Source organism: Pipistrellus kuhlii, unplaced genomic scaffold (genome assembly GCF_014108245.1).
Source record: "Pipistrellus kuhlii isolate mPipKuh1 unplaced genomic scaffold, mPipKuh1.p scaffold_m20_p_3, whole genome shotgun sequence".
Taxonomy (NCBI): domain Eukaryota; kingdom Metazoa; phylum Chordata; class Mammalia; order Chiroptera; family Vespertilionidae; genus Pipistrellus; species Pipistrellus kuhlii.
The window spans coordinates 83,868,167-83,892,766 of record NW_023425529.1 but is presented as its reverse complement, the minus strand read 5'-3'; the positions used below and the strand labels follow the sequence as shown (position 1 = coordinate 83,892,766).

Here is a 24,600-nt window from a genome sequence, read left to right as displayed (position 1 = left end):
AAAAGGCAAAATCAAGATATTTAGGATCAAATGAATTTTAGAAAATTCCTCAGTTTTAAAGTGAATTTACTTTGCTTTGGTAGTTTTGTATTAAAAAAGAAATACAATTTAAATTCTTTATTGATATTTGTAGGATCTGGGAAAATTTGCTAAATAATGGGAAATGGTACACTGAATGGAAATGAGAGTTACAAGCAGTTGTTATCTTTCAGATAATCCATGGTCTAGAACACATGTGTCAAACACAAGGCCCGCGGGCCAAATCCGTCCCGCCAGGCCTTGCAATGTGGCCCGCACTGCGCTGTCATCACTGCACTCCGCTGCGTTTCCATCACAATGACAGTTTATGACTGCTCAGTAAACCATTCGGCCCGCGATTTAGGCTGGATTTTAGATTTTGGCCCCTTCTCTGATTGAGTTCGACACCCCTAGTCTAGAAGTTCCCTTTTAAAGTGATTGGTGGGCCAAAACCGGTTTGGCTCAGTGGTAGAGCATCGGTCTGTGGACTGAAAGGTCCCAGGTTCAATTCCGGTCAAGGACATGTACATTGGTTGCGGGCACATCCCCAGTAGGGGGTATGCAAGAGGCAGCTGGTTGATGTTTCTCTCTCATCGACATTTCTATCTCTCTATCTCTCTCCCTTCTTCCTCTCTGTAAAATATCAATAAAATATATTTAAATAAATAAATAAATAAAGTGTTTGGTGGTATTTTAGTTACAGGCAGTAGATTAAACACATTCCTGAAACTATAGAAATGACAATAAAGGGGGGGGGGCAAGATAAACCCACAAGAGTGTTGGATGTATTTCATGTAAAAGATTGAGTAGACGAGAGAAGAAAGCATGCTATAATATGATAGCTATGTTATTCATAATTATTAACTTTGTCTCCTTACAGGAGATTATATCTCTGTTTTGTTCATGTCAGACTTGATTATATACTTTGGTTTCCCCTCAACCCCTCCACCCACACTGACCCCTCCAGAAGGATATTATGTGGTCACCTGTTGAACTCAAATAAGAATGAATTGCTTTGACCAATAAAATGTGGGTAAGAGTTATATATGTCACTTATGAGCACATACTTTAACAACTAGCTCATGATTCATCATGTCTCTTTTCCTTCTGCTATGATAACTAACAGTATTCTAGGCAGAGGCTGCTCTGTCAGCCTGCGTCCTGAAATGAAAATAACATGGTACAGAGGTAAAAGCAACCCATGATCAACATGTAATGTGTATGAGAAATAAACCTTTGTCGTTGTAAGCCTTTGAGATTGTGGAGTTATTTGTTACTGCAGCATAACTTGGGCTACTGTGACTGATGCACAAGCCATCAAAGAAAAAAGGGATCCAAACACAGAATGGAGGTAAAGGAATCTTGAGAACCATGATAAAGAGGAATCCCATAATGACTCCAATGCAATTAAACTAAAGATCATTCAGGCCAAATTAAAGTAAAAGGATAGAAGTCTTCAGGATGAGTGTCCAAGGAAAATTTTATAACTGGTAGCATGAATCTGTTGAAACATTTATAGTTCCTTTTAAGTTTGATGATATAGGAACATTGAAAAGTGTGGGGGTGGGAGGAACAGTAACAAAATGAAACAATTCTTAATTCCTGGGAAAACAAAATATTGTATAAGAAAGGAAATGTAATAGTCTACCATATGGTTCTACAGATCATAATACTTAATTAAATTATAAACACTGAATGTGAAATTATATTATACTGGAAGGGTGTGTGTTTGTGAGAGTGTGTGTATATTATCAGAGAACTAAATCCTCAATAGATTTTAAAAATCAAGAAGTAGTGTATGCATGCTATATAGTAAAAGATTTAAATGTCAGGAGAAAAGTTGGACAAGAAATAAATGAAGAGCAAAAACAACTTATGGGTAGAATTAAGATTGTTTTGAAGGAACAGTAATGGCTAGGGAAGAGTTCTCTGTCAAATCTTATAATGTTTGATTTTAACTTATGTACATGTATTATTTTGATAAAGATAAAAATTAAAAATATAATTGGATATCATTGCATTCATAAAAGCAATTTTTTAATTGGTGGTTAGGTTTTTAAGTCAACTCACAAGAGTCTTTCTAGCCCAGTGTATACTTACCTAAAAGTAGCACACTAACATTATAATGATGTACCTATGAAATACACTGGTAGCACTAGTGTGTGTGTATAGCATTATTTCTGTAGGAAAATTTATTCAAGAATAAAACTTGGATAGATCCCCAATAGTATAACATCCTTAGCAGCAGGGCAGAGGACTTGTATTGCCCATTTATAGTAACAGATCATTTATAAAGCTAGATGTTCCTATAAATTATATGATCATAGTAATGTAAACTTCGAAGCCTTTACAGTCTATTGCTAAGCCTTAGTTCTATTTGGTTGTGCATTTCTGTATTGCTCTCCTTTTTATTCCCACCTCCATTCTGGTTCAGGCTTTCATTACGTATTACTTGAGGCATTTCATAACTCCTCATAACCAAAAGACAATAAGCTTCTGGCACCAGCCAAGATAGAGTAAGTTCAATATAACATTATCTATCCCACTGGTTATAACTAAAAGTTATAAAAAATCCTAATTTGAGGATTCTGAAAATAAGCAATAACAGGCATATTGGGAGGGAAGTAAAAACCCAAAGAACAACCAGTATGGTGTTGAGTTTCCTGATTTTATTCTTTATCTCCTGGCTTTGACTCAAGAGTGGGCCAAGTCACAGAATTGTGAACAAAAACAAGAGAAGCCCTACATTCTCTTCTGGGGACTAGAGAAATTGACTCCCATGAGTTACAAAGTGTGAAGAGAATTGCCCCCTCTTCCCCCCCCCCCCCCCCCTCTCCTAGCCCTACTCTGAAGCCAGTTGCAGCTGAACTACCACTGTGTCGGTAATGGTGGAGGTACAAGCAAATGAGAGTCCCAGGAAACAACCTGTCACTGCCAGAGGATTCAAACAAGGGCCCTTGTGATCTGGAGTTTGGGGGAAATCCAGTTATATATTTTCATCTTTGTTTTGTTTCACCTTGTGAGCAGCCCAAGCTATGCAGACTGTCTGACAGTGTGAGAAGTTAAAACTCTAAAAAAAACCTTTGATTTTCTGGCTATAGGTCCCTGATTGCTAGAGAGTTAGGGAGACTAGAGGAGAGAGCTGGTAAGATCCCCTAATTCTGTACATAAACTGACACTTGTGAGCTTCATATACATGAAGTATAGCCAAAGAAACATAGAAAAGACTTTGAGAACTAACCTACAGTATAAACCACCATCCAAGTTCCAGACACAAACAGCTCTGAAAATGAATCTGACATGGGAACCTTTGCACACAAAAGGCAAGACAGAACTTGTCTAAACATAACCAAATTGATTGTATTCTCAAATAAAAAATCAGCATTCTCTGGAAAGTTTTAAGAGGACTCAAAATCTCACAATATTATCAAAATGTCCAAGAGACAATACAAAATTACTAATGAAAAGAACCAGAAAAATATGATCAAATCTTAAGGGGAAAAAGTCAACAGATGGCCACCCTAAGATGATCTAGATGTAATTATAAGACCATAGCTTTAAGACAACTTGTATTTTTATACTCCATGAGGTAAAACTGAATACTTTTATTTTATTTTATTTTAGCAAGAAAAGAAACAATGTGAGAAAAAACATTGATTTCCCAATTGGGGATCAAACCCACAACCTGGATATGACTCCATCATCTTTTGGTGTATAGGACAATGCTCCAACCAACTGAGCCATACTATCAGGGGTAACTGAATATTTTTGGAATGTATGGAAAGGTAGAAATTTTCAAAAAAAAAAAAACAAAAAAAAAAAACAGGTATAAGAAAGAATCAAATGGAAATTGGGGAACTAAAATACTACAGTATTCAATGGGTGGCCTGACTCATAGAATAGAGATGATGGAGAAAAGTCAGTGAACTCAAAGATCAGTAGAAATTATCCATCAAGAATACAGAGGGAAAAGATTAAGAAACAAATATTAAAACCCAGATAGCAAAGATATGAAGAAACCAAAGTGCCCATCAATAGATAAACAGATAAAAAGTTATGGTACACATATATACAATGGAATATTACTCAGCCATAAAAAGGAATGAAATCTTAACCATTTGTAATAGCATGGGTACACCTGGAGAGTATTATACTAAGTGAAATAAGTTTGACAGGGAAAAACAATTACCATATGGTTTCGCATATAGGTGGAATCTGAAGAACAAAATAAACTAGAAACAGACTCATAGGTTGCCAGAAGAGGGGGGAACTGGAGGAGGAGGGCTGGGTGAAAAGGAGAAGGAATTAAGAGGTAGTTACAGAAGAGTTATGGGTATCTAAAGTACAACATAGGAAATACATTCAATATTTTAATAACTATGCATGATGAATACTTGAAATATAAGGGTGACCATTTATAAAGTATATAATTGCCTAATCACTATGCTGTACTCCTGAAACTAAATACAAAATAATGAATGTAAACTTGATAATGAAAAACTCTCAACAAAATACAAAAACCTCTGGGCTTCAGAAACAGGGCAATATCAGGTCTGAATTTGTGACATTGAAGTCCCAAAAAAGGAGAAAAAGACTGGTTTAGAAAAAATATTTGAAGAAATATGGCTTATAACTTTCAAAATTTGATGAGATAAACATAGATTTAAAAACTCAATGAACTATAAAGAGGATAAACACAAAGAAAGCCATGCCCATAAACATCATAATCAAACTGCTAAAAAAAAAAAAATAGATTTTTTTAAAATCTTGAAAGCAACCAGAGGAAAACAATACATTACATATAGGGCAGTGGTTGGCAAACTGCGGTTCATGAGCCACAAGCGGCTTGTAAGCTACTGTTTGCTGCTCTGTTGACTAATGAGTTTGCTGATGACTGCCTTAGGAAAAAACACTTAAAAAAAACATTTTAATAATGTATTAATGTTGTTAACCTGAAGTCAAAACTTCTGGGTAAGGGTAATGCCTTACAGCAGTGGTCGGCAAACTCATTAGTCAACAGAGCAGGAAGCCGTGTGTGGCTTGCGAGCTGCAATTTGCCGACAACCACTGATACAGGGGAACAATATTTTGAATGACTAGATTTCAGAAAGCATGAAGTCTGGGAGACACTGTAGCAACATTTTAAAGTGCTGAAATATAAAAGAACTGTCAAGTTAGAACTCTTATCTCCAGTGAAACTATCCCTCAAGAATGAAGGTGAAATAAAGATATTGTTAGATAAAAGAATGTTGAAATAATTTTTTTACCAGCAGACCTGCTCTAAAATAAATGCTAAAAGTTCTTCAGAATTCAAAGGGAAAATGGGAGCTGCAGAATGAATAGCAACAGAAATAGTAAAAATATGGGTAAATAGATTAGCTTTACTTTTTTAAGTTTTTTAAAATACATATGACTGTTGAAAACAAAAGTAATTAATGTTAGGAGGGGGTTAATGTATGTAGATGTAATACATGTGACAATTATAACAGAAATGGGAGCACAAAGGGACCTATCCTATATAATAAAGAGCTAATATGCTAATTAGACCAACTGCAGAACGACCTTCTGGACGACCTTTTGGATGCTGGGGCTGTGAGGGTCATTCAAGGCAGCTGAGGCTGCGAGGGCCGAGCCCCTTGCGTGAATTTTGTGCAAAGGGCCTCTAGTATAGTTATAAAGCCTTTATATTTTATTTGAAGTGATAAAATAACTAGTAGACTGAAAAGTTAAATGTATGTATTATGATTCCTAGAGCAACCACTAAAATAACCCCCCAAAAAACAGAGATATAACCAAAAGATAAATTAAAATAGAATATTAAAATTTTTTCCAGTAATCCAAAAGCAGGCGAAAAGGGTGTAAAAGCAAAAAACCAGAGGAGACGTAAAACAAAAAATAAAATAGTATATATAAACCCAACCATTTCAGTAGTTACATTAAATGTAAATGGTTTAAATATACTGATTAAAAGAAGGGTTTGTCAGATTAGACAAAAAATTGTGACCTAACTATGCTGTTACTGTATTTATTTTGAACTGAGCAGAAATATTATCTTGGATGCCATTTATTCCTAAGATTCCTTCTCTCTCAATCTCTTTTAATATCTGATATTGTTTTGTATTAATTTCAGGTGTACAGTATAGCAGTTAGACAATAATATACAAAGTATTCCCCTGATATTTCTAGTACCCACTTGCTATCTTACATAGTTATTACAATATTATTGACTGTATTTCCTATTCTATATATTATATCTCCATGACTATTTTGTAACTATCAGTTTGTAATTCTGTCACCTTTTTCACCCAGTCCTCCAATCTGTCTCCATTCTGTCAACCATCAGTCTGATAAAAAACCCATTTTATTTTATTTTGTTGTTTTAATCCTCACCCATGGATTCCCCCCCCCCCATTGGTTTTTAGAGAGAGTCAAAGGGAGAGTGGACAATTTTTAGAGAGAGTGAAAGTGAGCGGGAGGTGGGGGGGAGAAACATCTATGTAAGAGAGATGCATTGACTGGTTGCCACCTGCATGTGCCCTGACCTGGGCTGGGAATGAACCTACAACCGAGATAAATGCCCTTGACCTGGAATGGAAACAGAGACCCTTCAATCTATGGGATTGAGCCAAAACAGGCAGTGCAAGAAACCCACTTTAAATGATATAGATAAGTGTAGAATAGAAATATGGAGAAGGATAGACCATGCAAATACTAATTAAAAGAAAGCTGGAGTGGCTATATTAGCTTTAATCAAAGTAGACATTAGAACAACATCAACAAAATTACCAGGGATAAAGAGGGATGTTACATACTGATAAAAGGATCAGTTCTCCCAAAATATCTTACAATCATTAATATATCTATTATACCTAACAACAGAGCTTCAAAATATTTTAAGCAAAATATGTTAGAATTGAAAGGAGAAATGGAAAAGACCTGCAATTATATTTGGAAACTTAAGTGCTTGATTTCTATAATTGATGAGCAAATGGACAGCAAGCAGGAAGAATATATAAAAGACCTGAACAACATTACAACAAACTTGACATAATCGACAATAGTTTTGATCCCTCCAAAACTATTGCTGTACAACACGAGAGGCCTGGTGCGCACGATTCACGCGCGGGTAGGGTCCCTAGCCCTGGCCAGTGGTCAGGGCCAATCAAGCTCCCCGTCTCTCCCTCCCCTCGCCACGCATGCTGCCACCACATCATCCCCCCAGCCTTCCCCCTTCCCTCCCTCAGTGTCCCACCGCCTCTGCTAGGTGCCCACACCTCAGAGCGAATGATCCAACTCCTGGTCTCCCGGTTGAACTTCTAAGGGGACACTTTGCATATTAGCCTTTAAATATATAGATTCCATCAAACAACAGTAGAATGCACATTCTTCTCAAGTGAACATTCCCCAAGATAAATTTTTTGAAGGGTCATAAAGCAAACCTTAATTTAAAAAAAAAAAAAAATTTTTTTTTTTTTTAATTAAAACCATAGAAAGTGTGTTCTCTGATCACAAAGGAATTGAACTAGAAATCAGTAACAGAAGGATCTGGAACATCCCCAAATATTTGGAAATTAAACAATACTTTTTAAATAACCCTTCCAGACAAAGCCATGGTGGTGGAGGCTGAGGCAGAGGCAGTTAGGGGCAATCAGGCCAGCAGGGGAGGGCAGTTGATGAAATCAGTTCGGCAGGGGTTTGGGGCAATCAGGTCAGTAGGGGAGGGCAATTGGGAGGAGATCAGGCCAGCAGGGGAGGGCAATTAGGGGTGATCAGGCAGGCAGAGGATGTTAGGGGTGATCAGGCCAGCAGGGGAGAGCAGTTGGGGGCATCAGGCAGGCAGGCAGAAGCAATTAGGGGTGATCAGGCAGGCAGGCAGGTGAGCAGTTAGTAGCCAGTGGTCCCATTTGCAAGAGGGATGTCTGACTGCTGGCAGTTGGATATCTCCCAAGGGGTCCCTGATTGGAGAGGGATTAGGCTGGGCTGAGTGAATGCCCCCCCCATGCATGAATTTCATGCACTAGGCCACTAGAAATGTATTGGATATAAAAGTTCTAGTTGCTTCATATCCTTGTCAACACTTGATATGTTTTTCCATTTAATTTGAGCTATTCTTGGAGTTCTAATGTGATATCTCATTGTAGTTTTAATTTGCATTTTGTCCTAACTGTATTGAGCACTTTTTAATATGTTTATTGGATATTGAGTGGATATGTGCATTAAAATCAGAATGTGAATACCGCATAACTTACTGGAATGGCTAAAATTAACAAGATTGAGATTTCCAAGTGTTAATGAGGATGTGGAGCAATTGAAACTCTCAAACATTGTTGCTGGGAGAGTAATACAGAACAAACTTAAACATAATTATCAACACATTCCACTCAGAAGTATTTACTTAAGAGAGATGAAAACATATAGCATGCTATAATTTTATTTATAATAGTAAAATAACTGAGACAAAAGAAACAAATTCCATCAATAAATAGAGAAATTTGGTATACCCATATAATGGAATACTACTCAGCAATAAAAAGGAATGAACTACTAATCTATTCAGCAACACAGATGAATCTATTCTGAGCAAAAGAAGGCATCACAAAAGAGTCAACCCTGTGTGAACCCATTTATATGAAGTCTAAAGAATAGGCAAAACTAGTCTATGGTGATAGGAATCAGGAAATGATTGTTTCTGCTAGGGTGGGGGTGGAAGTGGTACTGGAGCGGGGATGGGGTGGGGGGGGAGTCTCTTAGCCCAGACTGCACCCTCTCACAGTACAAGACCCCTTGCTCCCACCACTGCTGCTTCACTTGCTAGGTGTGAGGTGGAATTCTGGCTGAGTGGAGGTCAGTGCTCATCATAGCGACCGATTGTTCCACTGTTTGGTTGATTTGCATATTACACTTTTATTCTATAGGATTTGGGTGGTGATTGATTACATGAGAGTATATTATTACCAGAACTCATGAAACAGAATACTTTGTCTTAATTTTTTAAAAAGAAATAGTTGAACCTTATAAAAGAAGACTTTAAAGAAATGAATACCTAAGTATAACGTGTTATCTTTCTTTTTTTACTCTGACATTTATTAACCACTGTTTCATCTAACCTCTATCTCTTCTTCTTAGTTTATTAGTTTGTTACACAAACTCTTCTCAAGTTTGTATCTTGGCTTTCTCAACCTGGAAATACAGCCATCCTTATTATAAAATACATCTTCAGGACTTTATATCACATGACACCAAAGGCTTCCATGTAATAACTTCAACTGAAAGTCTTAAGAAATTTCAGGTGATGGAAATAGTTTAATTTAGTTCCAGATTGTTAGAAAGGCTTTGCACCCTTTCCTCTGGCTTGGGACATCTGCTCTCTCCATATGGTCAGAGGAAAAAGATTTCCTTTTGCTGAAAATCTGAAAACCATTTAATCTTTCTCCTGAGTAGAAGGAATTAACTCTCTGCTTCCCTCTCAAGGGTCAATCTTTTTAAAGTGAATTTTCTAGCAGAGATAATCCTTAGTGTCTATTCTGCAATTCTTTCCTTAGAACAAAATATATGGTAAACATCTAATTAGATTTTAAAATAGAATTACAGGTCTTTTCTTGATGGCTATTATAGAACACACTAGAGGCCTGGTGCATGAAATGTGTGCATGGGGGAAGGGGTGACCCTCAGCCCAGCCTGCACCCTTTCCAATCTGGGACCCCTTGAGGGATGTCCGACTGTCCATTTAGGTCCAATTCCAGTGGGCCTAAATGGGCAATTGAACATCCCTCTCACAATCCAGGACTGCTGGCTCTCAACTGCTCACTTGCCTCTGCATAATTGCCCCTAATTGCTTCCGCCTGCCAGCCAATTCACCCTCTAATACTCCCCTGCCAGCCTGATCAATGCCTAACTGCTCCCCAGCCGACCTTATTGCCCTTAACTGTCCTCCCCTATTGGCCTGGTCTCCCCCAACTGTCCTCCCTGCTGGCCTGATCGTCCACAACTGCCTCCCCTGCAGGCCTAGTCCCCCTCTCCACCAACTGTCCTCTCCTGCAGGTCTGGTAACCCCCAACTGTCCTTTTCTGCTGGTCTGGTGCTCCCTCCCCCCACTGCCCTCACCTGCAGTCCTGGTACCTCCTTCAGCTGTCCTCCCCTGCAGGTGTGTCCCCCCAATTGCCCTCCCCTGCAGGCCTGGGTCACCCCTAACTGTCCTCCACTGCAGGCCTGGTCCCCCAATTGCCCTCCCCTGCTGACCTGATCTCCCCCAGCTGCCCTTCTCTGTTGGCCCAGTAACCACTAACTGCCCTTCCTATTTGCCTGATTGCCCACAACTGCCCTCCTCTGCAGGCCTGGTCCCCCCCAACTGCCCTCTTCTGCTGGCCTGGTCACCCCTAACTGCCCACAACTGCCTTCCCTTGCAGGCCTGGTCCCTCCCAAATGCCTTCCCCTGCTGGCCATCTTGTGGTGGCCATCTCGTGTCCACATGGGAGCAGGATCTTTGACCACATGGGAGCAGCCATCTTGTGTCTTAGAGTTATAGCCAATTTGCATATTACTCTTTTATTAGATAGTATTATAAGGTGTAACTTTATTCCAAAGCACCAATTGAAATGTTCCATATATACTATGATAAATAATAGCAGTAAAAGCATCAAAACTGCAATCACAGATAGGTCATAATTTGAGAGAAATATTGCTCTCTAAGAATGCATTTTGTGAAATGTTTTCTCTGCCATTATATCACCATTAATTAGTTGAGAAAGCAGTGGCATGAGTAATGAATTATGGGCCATGTGTGGACAGAGATTACATTTTATATCTTATTTATATTCTGTGGTACCACATAAACACAGAAAGCAAACAGATCTGGATAAGAAATAGATACATCCAAGGTACTTAAAGCAATTCCCAAATCATTTATATTATTCTAGAAGTGCTATATGTGTACACTAGAGGCGCAGTGCACGGAAGGGGGGGTGTCCCTCAGCCTGGCCTGCACCCTCTTGCAATCTGGGACCCCTCGAGCAGGGTCCCTAGGCCTGGCTGGCGATCAGGGCCTCTTGAAGCTTTCCTTCCCCAGCTGCCGTGCCCCTCCCACCTCCCTGCCACTGCCACTGCTTGCACCTGTTGACCCCACACACACTCCCACCACTGGTGTGGATTGGGCCTCCTTCTTTGGGGCAATCGATCACGGAGCCCCCACATCAGTCACCCCGCAGAGGGTGGCCTGGGCCTCCCTCTGTGGGGCTATTGTGGGGTGATGCCCCCCCCCCCCTCCCCCCGGCCAATCATATCGCACCCGCCTTGGCTGGCCTGGGGCCAGTGCGTGTCATAGCATAGTCATCTGGAAGGTCATCCAGACGGTCATTCTGCTGTCTGCTGTTCGGTCGTTAGGTCCATTTGCATATGATGCTTTTATTATTATAGATATGTCTGATGTTTTGTCCAACTTTGAAGGTATTCTGCTTGGGGTGATTGAGAAAGAGCCACAAAGTTGCCCAGTTTTTCCAAAATTGTTCCCTATTCTCACTTGGCAGCAGAGATGGAAGATCCTACCTCCCAGTGAATGCAAAGCAGTAAGGGAAGCTGAGCTGTGTGCTTCGCCCTTTTCATGGCTGAAGATGCTTTCCAAGCCTCTCCTAGGCTTCAGGCCACGTGAGGAATAAAAGGTCTTCCAACTCTACAAATTCTAAGACCTCGAGACCTTGTTTTCTTAACCTTGGAATCAGTTCCGGCAATTATTACAAAAGCAATATGAAAGTTTAAAAGTGAACGATGTGTGAATTTATTACTGAGAAAATGAAAGCCACATTATCTGCTTACAAATAATTGAGAGTTTGTTTTCCTATTTTACAATATTTACTGGTATATTGATAGCCTTAAATAGTAGTTAATTTTCTTTGAGCCACAAATCCCATTAAGAATCAAATGAATTTCCTTCATTCCTGCCTGCCTCCCTCAAATGTTTTCCGTACCAGGCATTGTTCCAGGGCTCTATGCTTTGTATTTCCCTACTTCCACAAACATCTGTTCGCATATACACACACCATTCTGCATACAATTTTAGGTATTTTATTGAACTCCTGAAGCCTCTAAAGCAGTGGTTCTCAACCTTTCTAATGCTGCAACCCTTTAACACAGTTCCTCGTGTTGTGGTGACCCCCAACCATAAAATTATTTTAGTTGCTACTTCATAACTGTAATTTTGCTACTGTTATGAATCATAAGGTAAATATCTGTGTTTTCCGATGGTCTCTTAGGTGACCCTGCTAGCGGTTCTCAACCTGTGGGTCGCATTCTATCATTTAAAGATGGTTCTGAAAAGCCTCGTGTATAGCAAAATGTCACTTTTGAATCCCTATGGTACCTTTGGGTTTTATGTCTTTGTTTTACCGTGTGTTGAGTTGTGATACTTGGTAACTCCTTAAAACATACACAATACGGGTAAACAATACTTATCTAATTTACACAGTCTCTACACTTCCATAACTTATGATTAGGGGCTCACTGTATATAGGACCTTCACATGAATTTAATGGGAAAATGTGTATGCATCTCGGAACTTATTTAACTTAACAATCTGGTATGTTTAGATGAGGAAGAACCCATGTGGCAAAGCCATATATAGTGATGTACAGATACTATGTAAGAGTAACATACAGAGAGTAATATTGTGGCTTGAAGTATATTTCATATTTTGTTTTTGAGAACCCAGTTTGGCATGGTAGAAGTCTAAATTTTGGCAGAGAAAAGCTGGATTCCAAAACATCTAACGTGATTAATAGTGAAGGACCTTTTAGTTTCTCTACCCTAACACGGTGCTTTGCATATAGTAAGTGCTCAATTTTGGCTACATTGAGTGTTCATGTCTGTTCTTTTAGAGTCTATTTTTTATATTACTGACTTTTGTCCAAAAATCACTTAGAAAACAGTTTTAAGTAATCAAATTGAAACTTTTGGGTTAATTTACTTTTTAACCCACAGAAGGAAAAATTATATTTTTTTCATGTTTCTTAGGGTGGTTTTTTTTTAGTTTTTTTTTTAAGAAAGAAAATAATTTTAGTTAAGAATTGGTATTAGAATTATTCTACATACAATCTTAGAGCTCTTATTTAATAGTAGAACCCAAACGTGATTTAACTATTTAAAACATAAAGGACTTTAGGAAAGTGGTATCTACTATATTCATAATTATAGATTAAGGTCAAAATGAAAAGAAGACAGAAACTCTGACTCACTTTTCTTCAATCAAGAAGTAGTGTTAGTCTCCTTTTGCTAGAACACTACTATGTAAAATCTTAGAAAAATTTTAGTGATCATTTATGTTTTATAGTTAGGATATTTTGGGGCAAAGCTTTTCTTATACTTATTAAACCCTTGATTAAATAATCTGATACAAATATGAGGAAGACTGCTTTTCATTAGAACAAATTTTGACCTATAGAAATATTCTGTTTTATGTTTACCTTAAACATATCTTTCTCACAAACAGTAGTTTATATGTGATTAGACTCAATTTGCTTCATTGAGATTTACATAAAATAATACATTTTCAGTGCATTCTTAGAATAACATTGCATATAAATCGTATATTTATAAGATAATGTAGGTACTTGTAAATGTAACCTTTAGATTACTATTGTGAGACAATTTTTTTCTGGTAGATTAAAGTTACACTATTAGTTACACTCTGAAACAATTCATGTAATTTGGCAGATTGATTGCATTCTTTGAACTCTTAGGTGCCATTGCCTGACAGTATCAGGAAGACTAGTATATGATAAAACTGTTGTATAATAAATACACATAAAATGAGTACATTAATGCCTACACAGTGCTGGATCAATAGAAATATACCATCTAAGGATTTTATACCCTAAAGACAAATTCCCATCACTACTACTTATGCCTAAAATTATTAAATGTTTAAAGGAAAATAAACTCTGAATGAAGTTAGTAGAACAGAATGGGCGATGTGAAGAGAGTCCACCCCTGCTGTGACCCCAGTAGGAGGTGTAATGTCCATACAGAGGATCCAGGCACATCTTGTCTGTGATGTTCTATTAAGCCAGAATAGTGAGAACTATTAATATGAGCAATTATAAGTGGTGTTGATGATATAAGATCTTTAAGTCTTAGATTTCAGCTCATCTTAGCAAACATTTGTTGAATGTGTGCTCATGCTAGTCGTCATGCTGGGTGTATTAACCAAATCCTACCTTCCCAGAGCTCATAGTCTAGCAGAGGGAACGGTTGCATAGTACTTAATAAGTATTTTGTTTGTTTGTTTGTTTGTTTTAATCAAAAGATGTACAAGTAACTGGGGGCAAAGAAAAAGTATCCTGAATGATTATGAGAAAGACTGAGTCCTTAAGGCTGAGTAAGAGCTCAGGGAAAGGTGAAGACACTTTAGGAACCCATGTTGTTTGTTATCTGTGGCCCAGGAGATTTTGAAATTAATCACCAAGATTATGAACAAAATGGAAATATAAATTTAAATGGCCAACAAAATAGAATGAGTCGTTCTTATTTAAATTTATTATTTCCTGTGGCTTTCTCTGCTTTCTCATTTTTTTAAAATGTTTATTTAGAATGTTAAATTTCTTAGATTAAAGGAACTTTCCCTGAAATAAATAAAATCAGGAAGTTAGTGTTAATGAGGAAGATTCCGTCTGACCTTTTGTGCACCTGAGGGTAGGTAGTAGCAGACCTCAAGATTCCCACTGTGGGAAGATAATGACCTCTGTAGAGATTCGGAAGGCCTAATGACATAATGCATTTGTTATAAATGAAAATTTTAAAAAAGATAAATCCATATTTTTTCTTGAAGATAATAAATTCTCATTTACCATTTGAGAGACATATTAATTTAATCCAAATAAGTATGTTTTAATTGAGAGGCTATTTTTTGTTATTGTTTTTATGACATTAACTTTCTAATGAAGGTAATTTATTTAGAAAGGAAAGTTGTTTTACTTCACAGTATTTTGTTTACGTTTTCTACTGTTTCACCCAAAATTTTCATGACCATTAGTCACCCATAAAAGAAGTTTCATCTACTGTAAACCTTCCAATATTCTGAGATCATGGGATCGCTGATTTGTGAGGTGTAGTAAAACTATGTCATATGAAAAGAACCAGACCAAGGGCCAAAGATAACAGTGTTATGTGGACTCTCAGAGGCCAGCTAAAATTTTGTTTTATAAGATTGTGCCAGTGTTTGGTCAGTAAAGCTAAGGAAGAGGTGAATGAAAGAACATTATTTTAAAGGCATTAAAGAACCTGCCGAAAGAAAACATTTTAGTGAAGAGCATTCCAAATGGGGTAGAAGTAAAGAGCAGCCAAACACAACCTATGTTTTTCATCTGTGCGTGCAGAACCCAGGCAACGTGATTGTTGTTCGAGCATTTTCTGCCGTAAAAATACAGCCAGTACTAGAAATCTCAATTCCCTTTTGTTTCTTTCCTCTCTCTCTCCTCCACTCAACATTCCTCCCTTTCTCCCTTCCTTCCATCTTTTTTCCTTTTGAAAATCCACATAAACTTACATAACCAAGCCTACAAATCAATCAAACATAAACATTGTTTTAATACTTTTTCATTTCATTTGTAAGAATGGAGAGTGGCATTTTTTAGAGAAAGGAATTTGAACCAAGAAAAATGACTTTGGCTAAGTCAGTTAGCCTTGTTAGACCAAATATTACTCATTAGCGAAATGGGTGATTGAAGTCCACACTTCTTAGCTTACTTCCAACTCTAAAGTTTCATAGTTCTAACTTTTCAATTTGTTAACTATCTTGTGATCTTTCCCAAGAGTAATAGCTGAGTGTGTGGGCTAACTACCAGATGCCAGTAACAAGTCAACAATGTAGTCAAACTTAAAAAACCTGGTCAATGGTATAGTGAATAAGAAATATTGTTTACACCAAATACATGGTTAAATGTTCTTGGTCCTTACATTGGGATTATCAGTCCACTCATTTGAGAAAGACTTCATGAAAGGAATGGGGTTTGAAGGAATTTTTAAATTTTTGATTTTTCATTAAATGCACAGAAGAGATCTGTATAATTTACACTGTCACTGTTTCATGACTTTCCTAGTAAAAAGAGAATTTAAATTATTTCTTGCTACATACTGACCAAGAAAAATATATTTTCCTATCATTTTGAGAGAAATTTGCAATTTAGAGAGAGAAGAGCATTAACACATCAGATATTCTTATTCTGCCTGTTTAAACTTTACCTATGTAATTATTTATTATCTACTTACTACTACCTATATGGAAATATGCCTTATTTTAAACTTGCACAAATATTAGCACGAATCCTTGTTAAAAGGTTGTAAGCTACCATTTGTGATTTGGAATTAAAAGATATTTGGGTAAAATATAAAACAAATGATAAATGTCTTTTAAAAAAACAGATTGTATAGAAATATTTACTAGGACATAAACTAAATGAAGTAAATTCCCAAAGAATGTCCAGAATGAACAATGCACATACTAATAAGCAAAAGGGGTTCTAAATGGATGTGCATTTAAGGATATTTGATATTGTCTCTAATGACCTCTTAAGTAGCCTCTTTAATTTGATCAGATTTAGATTTTTCTGCTGAAGAAATTAAAAAGGAAGAAAATATCATTATGAAATAATCAGCTTACTCTCTCTCATCAAACATGAAATCTAATATGGAAATTTTGCTTTCCTTAATCTTTCTTGCTTAATTGAAAGGCAAGTAGAAGATTGGTGTTTTAGCAGACAAGTAGAGGCAATGTTGCATTGCCTGTTGCCCCAAACACTGGTTTTCTTTTTTTCCAACTGAGAATTTCCAAATCATGACATAAACCAGGGCAGTGCAATTTTAGGCACACTTTCACAACCGTTCTGTTAAAGATCCTATATTAAATATGAAGAGGACTGCCAAAAAGACGAGTCCTTAGCGTGGGGGACTCACACATTCTAGGCATCATTAAAGTATTTTAGAGTAAATTTCAACATGTTCTTTATTCTTTACTCCATTTTTGGGTTTCTTACCTCCAGGAGGGGTGTAAAAACAGTTGAGTTGAGCTTCATGCACCAAAGTGCCCTTAAACTTCACCTCTGTTTCAGCAGACGGATGACTGGGAAGCGGCTGGTATGCAGGCAGAGCAGGCTGGACAAAGGCTCGAAGCATGGTGAATATCCAGATGCGAACTAATAGGTCAAATTTTAAAATAGGCAAATATCCTGCTTGTGAGCTTTTCTCCTTGTAATTTTTTAAAGCCTAGAAATCATTCTCACAGTCACATCTGAGCTGCACAAGTTAATGCGGCCGTGTCATATCACTGCTAATTTAGGCTGACAGGAATGACTTTAAGTTTTAGAATCCTAAAAGCCACATCTCTTTTGTGCTTCTTCTCAACCTTGTCTTTTTCTTTCCTTCCTGCTGTGCTCACTGTCTGCGTAAGGTGGCCTCTCCCCCAGTGGCTTTACAGGAAAACTGGGATTGAAATGTGAGGTCAATGGTTTCTGTCAGCCTGGCAGCTCATCGCCTCCCGAGGCATGATGATCTCTGGTTTGTATTTGTCACCACGAGCTGCTCTGATACACGCTCTTGTGTAGGAGAGTGATAGGTTTGTCCAGGGGTCGGTGGACCTCGGGCCCAAGAAACAGAAAACTTGAGTTGGAATGTGCACTCTAATGTAATTCACGCTGCCCCTTTCCCAGTGGAATGCAGCTCAAGTGGCACAACTATTTTAGGGAGAAAAAAATTAGGCGCAGTTCTACATTTTATCTCGGTGCTACCTTTCCGTTGCCAGGACTGTTGGTAAATCTGTTCCCACCCCTTGGCTTTTTAAATTTTGTGGTCAAACTAAATATTAACTAGAATGAAAAGAGCTATTTCAAATGGTCCATTTTAATCTTAAAGTCAAGTTGCTTTATAGATAAATGGTTATAATCTCCACAATGTCTTGTATAATCACTTTCAAACCCAGTCTCCCTTTATTCTTTGACATCTGAAAGATGTTTCTGTAGCATTTTCCTTCCCTAATTTTGCATTTCAGTTACTTCACGGTAATGGTGTTGTCAAATTGTGTTTCCGTTTGTATCAACCGTTTACTTGGCATCCTACCCTCATGAAAATCTAGTTCCTTATGTCAAATGCCACAATGTGTAACATTAAAAAAATGTTACCCAAAATATTTCTACTAATATGTCCTACTGATGAGACCAAATGGCTGTTTTTGCTCTGCCGTAGGGCCTTGTGTGCTATTTGTTTCCCATGCTACCCCTTTTCTCCTTGAGAGTTTTGGAAGACTCTGTCTCCAAGGAAAAAAATGGGTAACCAAAAAATAGACCGGGTTCCTAGTTTTGTAACTAAAATTAAGACCACCAAAACACTTAAATCTATTAAATAGTCAAACGCCATGTACTTATTTACAAGAACATGAAACTAGGTGGGTTAGTATGTAGGAATCTGTCCAGTGTTTCCCAAAGTGTGGTACGCATACCCCCGGGGGTAATGGAAGAGTTTGCTGGGGGTACGCATTACACCGGAGTTTGGTGGGGATATGCACTGCACCGTGCTTAGCTGCGCCGAATTCTATGTTCTCATGAGTATGAGGGGTACTCAGTGTTACAAAAATTATAGAAGGGGTACACATATGTCAAAAGTTTGGGAAATACTGGTAGGCAATCAGGGTAAAACAATGTTGATGGACTGGAAGCATCCTTGAATAAAAGTTTCAAGATATACATTTAATGATCTTAAGATGAAAGAATTCCTTTTGACCTAAAGGCTGTTCCAGCCCATTAGATTCAGAACTCCAATGTCCTTTTTCAAAAGCTTGTCATTGTATTAAAGGCAAGATATGATACGTATTTCTAAGCAGATAAAATGGCCCTGTTCAAGGAAAAGCTGGTTTCTTCCACTTTTACCCCTTCATACATGTAGGTAGGTAAGATAAAGATTCCGGGTACACTAATCATACAAAAAGGGAAAAGCCCGTTGCCACCTTTTGGCAAGTTAGTAATTCAGATTTATAAGGTTCCTTTTAATATGCCTGCTTCAAATTATACTAAAAAGACATTTCCTATTCCTACTGATATCTAAATCAGTATTGACAAGAAGCAGATATCTACACTAAGGCATTGGTCTGGTGAGTGGGGGGAAATTTCGTAGTTACGAGTAAAACATCACAGCCTGGCTGGAGTGACTCAGTGGTTGAGTGTCAGCCTATGAACCAGGAGATCACAGTTGGATTCCCAGTCAGGGCACATGCCCGGGTTGCAGGCTCGATCCCCACTGTGGGGTGTGCAGAATGCAGCCAATCAATGTTTCTTTCTAATCATTGATATTTCTCTCTCACTTTTTCTCTCTGAAATCAGCAACAATAATAATAAAACATCACATGTTTTAATGACCAAATAATATTCATATAATTAAATATTTTGAAAGTGTAAATTATAAATGTTTTCCCTTTTAAAAATATGGTTTTCCTTGCCTTATAACATTACTACTATTTTCAAAGATTTAAAAATGTACATGAGTGATACCATCAGGTCCTCAATTAGGTATTTATACATTGCTTGGAACTATTTAGCTTTGGCTATAAAAATGATATAGATAGACGCATACTAAGATATATAATTTATTGGAAAATTGTTATATTGATCAATACCAATTATTCATTCATTACTAAATGATAGTCACAGTTGTTTTTAAGCTATCAACATTTTCTGTACAGACATTTTCTGTACAGACATTTTGAAGTCAGAGATTTATTATGGAATCTAATTTTTCTCACTCTATCCTAGTAACTTACATCTTAAAAAGCCAATTCTTAATGTTTACCTGGGAGAAGGAGAACGAAGAGGGGTTCCTAGGCCTAATTTGTGCATCAGGTGTCTGAATATTTGAAAATAAAGATGAAATATGTGTGTGAAATGTGCAAATGGAATATGGAAACATGTTTCAAAGCCAGGAGTTTAGAATTCCAATTTCATTTTCAATCTCTAGTCATGTGTTAAGAAACATTTACCAAATGCTTATTATTTTCCAGTGCTATATTTTTAAGGACAACAGACTTATATTGGGAGGGGGGGGAGTGCCTGTGTGTATATGTGTGTGTGCACGTGCATACATGCATGTGTGCATAAGACCACTATAGATTTCTCTGTGGGCTTAAAAATTCTAATGGAGGAATGAAGACACATATGTAATACCTTAATCAACAAAGAAAAATAATAAATTAAAAAAATTCTAGTGCTAGGTTTTCAAGCTCTAATTGCAATTATTGGTTTCATTTATTCAATAGTTGTGTGTTTCTTTCAAGATGGAGAGGGACTTTCCATTTTGTAGTTTTGAAGATGCTCATAATTTGTTTGATGTATTTTTGCAGTGTCCATTTATGGAATTTGGTTTTATGATAAGGAAGAATGCCAAAGAATTGCAGAACTTATGAGAAAGTAAGTGCTGAAAGACTGCGTAGTATTTTTCAGTCAGAAAAATGTGTAACTACATTTTGTGTAACTATATCATAATCTTAGCAGAATATATCTCTTACAGCAATTCTTTTCAAGATGTTAGGAAAAACATTTACTATTACTTTAAAAGTGAAAAAGAGACATAAATACAACATTTTCACTAGGTAACGTTTGTCATGTGGAATGGCTTCACCTCATTGTTTTCTGCATGTGTGAAATACCTGTAATATGAATTACTCCAGATGGCAATTTTCCTTAATATCTTTCTTATTTGTCATTTAGCAGCTTTTTCTTTGAAAGTTATCAGTATACCTAGTAGTAGAAAGAATGTTCAGAGACATTCTGAAAGGCTGCTCCAGATTCTCTCAGATCTTTAATTTTCTTCCTGCCTCAATGCTTTCCTTTTTAAGTGCATACCCATAGTTGTAGAGGGTCAGGGTTTCCCCACCCTCCAACACCGGGAGTACTTAGGATGGTCTCTCTCTCTCTCTCTCATCTTGTTTTCTTCTAATCTCATGCTACCTTGGGATTTCTCCCATCTTTGAGCAGTTCTTGAGCCCAGGGCTTGTGCTGTGAGGCAGTGACTTCCCTGCTGTTTATGGGAATGGTTTAGACAAGCAGTTGCCAACCAGTGGTCCACGGACCACTGGTGGTCCTTGAGGTCTGAAAGTTTGGCGACCGCCTGCTTAGAGAAAATGACATATTTCCTACTTGTGCTGTATCTCAGGTTGTGACTGGACTCAGCTGAACACATAGTGTAGCTGCTGCCCACATGAGTTGACAAAGCAGCTCTATATGCAAAAGAACCATTTCCAATTTTAAATTTTGGGCAATGAAATTGCTAAAAAGTGATTCTCAAAAATGAAACTTTGGGACTATCCTATTTAATAATAGAGTAATATGCAAATTAACCATCACTCCACGACAAAAATGGTGCCCCCCCCCCATAGCCACAAGATGGCAGCGCCCAGTCTCCTCAGCCCCTCTGGCTACTGGAATGTCTGGCCTGTCCCCAAAGCAGTGAGGCTGGATCTGCCTCAGGAGGGGGTGGATCCAGCCTCCGCACTCCACCATTGTTGCAGTGTCTGGGCCTGTCAGACCCCATCGGGGTTGGGTGGGACCAAGCAGTGAGGCTTGATCCGCCCCCATACACCGCAGACAGAGCCTGGACAGCAGGGCATGGAGACTTCCTTAGTGAGGTGGCAGCAGGGAAGCCCCAAGTCCAGCAAACAGAGCTCAGACAGCAGGGCATGGAGGCTTCCTTAGCGCAGTGGCAGCAGGAAAGCCCCAGGCCAGCAAACAGAACCCAGACAGCAGGGCTTGGGGCCTTCCTTAGCATGGCAGTGGCGGGGAAGTCCCCAGACATGGCAGACAGAGTCCAGACAGCAGGGCTTGGGGGCTTCCTTAACAAGGTGGCGGTGGGAACACCCTCAGGCCCTCAAACAGAGCCAGGACAACAGGGCATGGGGGCTTCCTTAGTGTGTAGGTGTGGGCAAAGCCCCCAGGCCTGGCAGACAGAGCACACTGCAGGGCATTGGGGCTTCCTTCGCATGGTGTGTGGCGCATGGCGGAGGCAGGCAGAGAGCGGAGAGCAGGGCATGGCTGCAGCGAAACCTCCAGGCCCGCAGAGAGCAGAGAACCACGGGGAGTGGGCCTAAGCCATCAGTAGAACATCCCCTGAGAGCTCCTGGATTGTAGGTTGGGCTGAGGGACCCCTGAGGGACCCCTGTGCACAAATTTCATGCACCAGGCCTCTAGTTTTTATATAAATATAATTGATTTCTGAAAATCTAGCTTGTGGTGATAGCTAATTATAGATAACTAGCTCAGGTTTCAGATTGTGATTGTGTTCAAACTAGTATTTATCCTGTAACAACTAGTTCTTAGAACATTCATGTTATTGTCCGCTGTGCAATGGATAATAATAGCAGGATTTCATATAGATTAAAAATTACCCTGCAGCTCAGCCAAAGGCCATGTTAAAATTGCCAGCAATCTGCACTAATAACTTAACAGCTGGGGCAGGAAATTGATTGTTAACTAGCAATTCTAACTGAGGAAGGGCTGGAATCCATACACATAGCAGCTGATGTGTATGGATTACAGTCCTTCCTCAGCTAGAATTAAACATCTCAATTCATTCTCAGACCTTTTTGACCAACTTCATGGCAATTATAAAAGAATTTGAGCTGTGAGTCAAAGCACAAAAAGGAACAAGTGTTTTTATCAATGCCACCTAGCACATATAAAGCATATGGTCTCCCTTCTGTATTGTTTTCAGTAAAACAGAAGACATGGCTTATTGCTGTTTTTTATATCCCCCTCTCCTAGAAGGGAATCTTCACTGTTTCCAAACTTCCAGAGAACCATATGATTTGAGTACCTGGGATTAACCTCGCTTTGACTTTAAGGCACTTTGGAGGATGGGGGAAATCTGACTTGCCATACAGTTTGCTCAGTTTTTGAGAACTCTAAAATCAGGATTCCTCAGCAATTAATGAATCTTTCAAATGCTCTAAATGAGGAGTTGGCAAAGATAATATTTTTTTTCAAGGTCACACTTTCTCTGTCACAGCTACCCAACTCTGCAGGCAATCTGAGGCAGCAGTCTAAGAACAGGGGCTGTTTGTAACGCCACAAAACCAGCAGTGGGCAGGATTTGGTCTGCAGATTGGAGTTTGCCCACCTCTACTCTAGATTCATATATCTAGTCAGTGAACTCAGGACCTGCCTCAAATCTCATTTTCCTTCTTTAAATTCTTAAGCAGTCTTATTTTTAATACTAGAGCCCAGTGCACAAAATTCGTACATGGGGTGGGGAAGGTGGGGGAGGAGGGGCGTCCCTCAGCCTGGCCTGTGCCTTCTTGCAGTTGGGGAGCCCTTGGGTAATGTCCAACTGATGGCTTAGGCCCGCTCTCCTTAGTGCTGCCGTAGAGGCAGGAGAGGCTCCTACCACCACCACTGCGTTCACCAGCCATGAACCCAGCTTCTGGCTGAGCGGCGCTCCTCCTGTGGGAGCGCACTGACCACCGGAGCCAGCTCCTGCATTGAGTGTCTGCCTCTGGTGTCAGTGCACGTCATAGTGACTGGTCGTTATACCATTTGGTTCATTTGCATATTAGTCTTATACTAATGGGATGATTATAACAGGATAAAAGCAACTGGGTGAGAATTGGATGGTTTCAAAAATCATATGTGTTGAATTGTTTTTCCTTGTGTGGCTCTTCCCCTCTACTTTTCTAGCCTAACTCAGTATGAACAATTGAAAGCCCATCAAGAAGCTGGAGCAGGAATATCCCCAATGATCCTCAATTCAGGAGAGGGGAAGGAAGTAGATATCTTACAAATGCTCATCAAGGCCAAAGATGAATATACAAAGGTGAGTTTTTGTTTGTCCTTGTGATACATAGGTAATTCCCACAGTGGGAACACATTCATTAAGAAAGCCTTAACTGCTGTTCCTTCAACCAAACAAAATTATATGAAAACGAAAATATTGCTTTTAAGAGACTATGACTATTTGCTTTTAGATAGGTTAAAAGGTAGCCTGAGAAATCAGTAACCTTCTTATGTACAAATAGTACACAGTCATAAGGTTTACCAGAAGACCCCCATAAAAATAGCAACAAACTAAAAAAAAAAAAAAAAGCAGCAAACTGCCTTAGCTGGTTTTGCTCAGTGATTAGAGCATTGACCTGGGAATTGAAGGGTTAAGGGTTTGGTTCTGGTCAAGGGTAGGTACCTTGGTTGTAGGCTCAATCCCTAGTCTTGGTTGGCTTGTGTGGGAGGCAACCAATCAATGTGTCTCTCTCACATTGGTGTTTCTCTCTGTCTGTCTGTCTCTTCCCCTCCCTTCCACTATCTCTAAAAATCAATAGATAAAATATTCTCATGTGAAATTAACAACAAAAATAGCAATAAAATAATATAAATTCTTTGGAATAAAATAACAAGAAACGAGCAAAACTCATATAAACAAAACATTTAAACACTCCTGAAAGGCATAAAAATAGACTTGAACAAATGGAAATATATGTCCTGATCTTAGACAAGGAGATAAAACTTCAGATTTTCACTTCTCCATAAATTAATCTATAAATTTAAAATGATTCCTAAACAAATATAAACTGAT

At 38.5% G+C, this 24,600-nt stretch overlaps 1 protein-coding gene across 5 annotated transcripts in view; it reads left to right on the top strand.

Annotated features, from left to right (window-relative positions):
- DCP1B (decapping mRNA 1B) overlaps window positions 1-24,600 on the top strand; it is a 56,580-nt gene that overhangs the window by 12,668 nt on the left and 19,312 nt on the right. For all 5 annotated transcript variants that reach the window (XM_045588442.1, XM_036457710.2, XM_045588439.1 and 2 more), the window contains 2 exons: window positions 20,384-20,450; window positions 23,712-23,847. In XM_045588442.1, coding sequence (XP_045444398.1) covers window positions 20,384-20,450; window positions 23,712-23,847 — 203 coding nt within the window. The remainder of the gene's footprint in view (window positions 1-20,383; window positions 20,451-23,711; window positions 23,848-24,600) is intronic.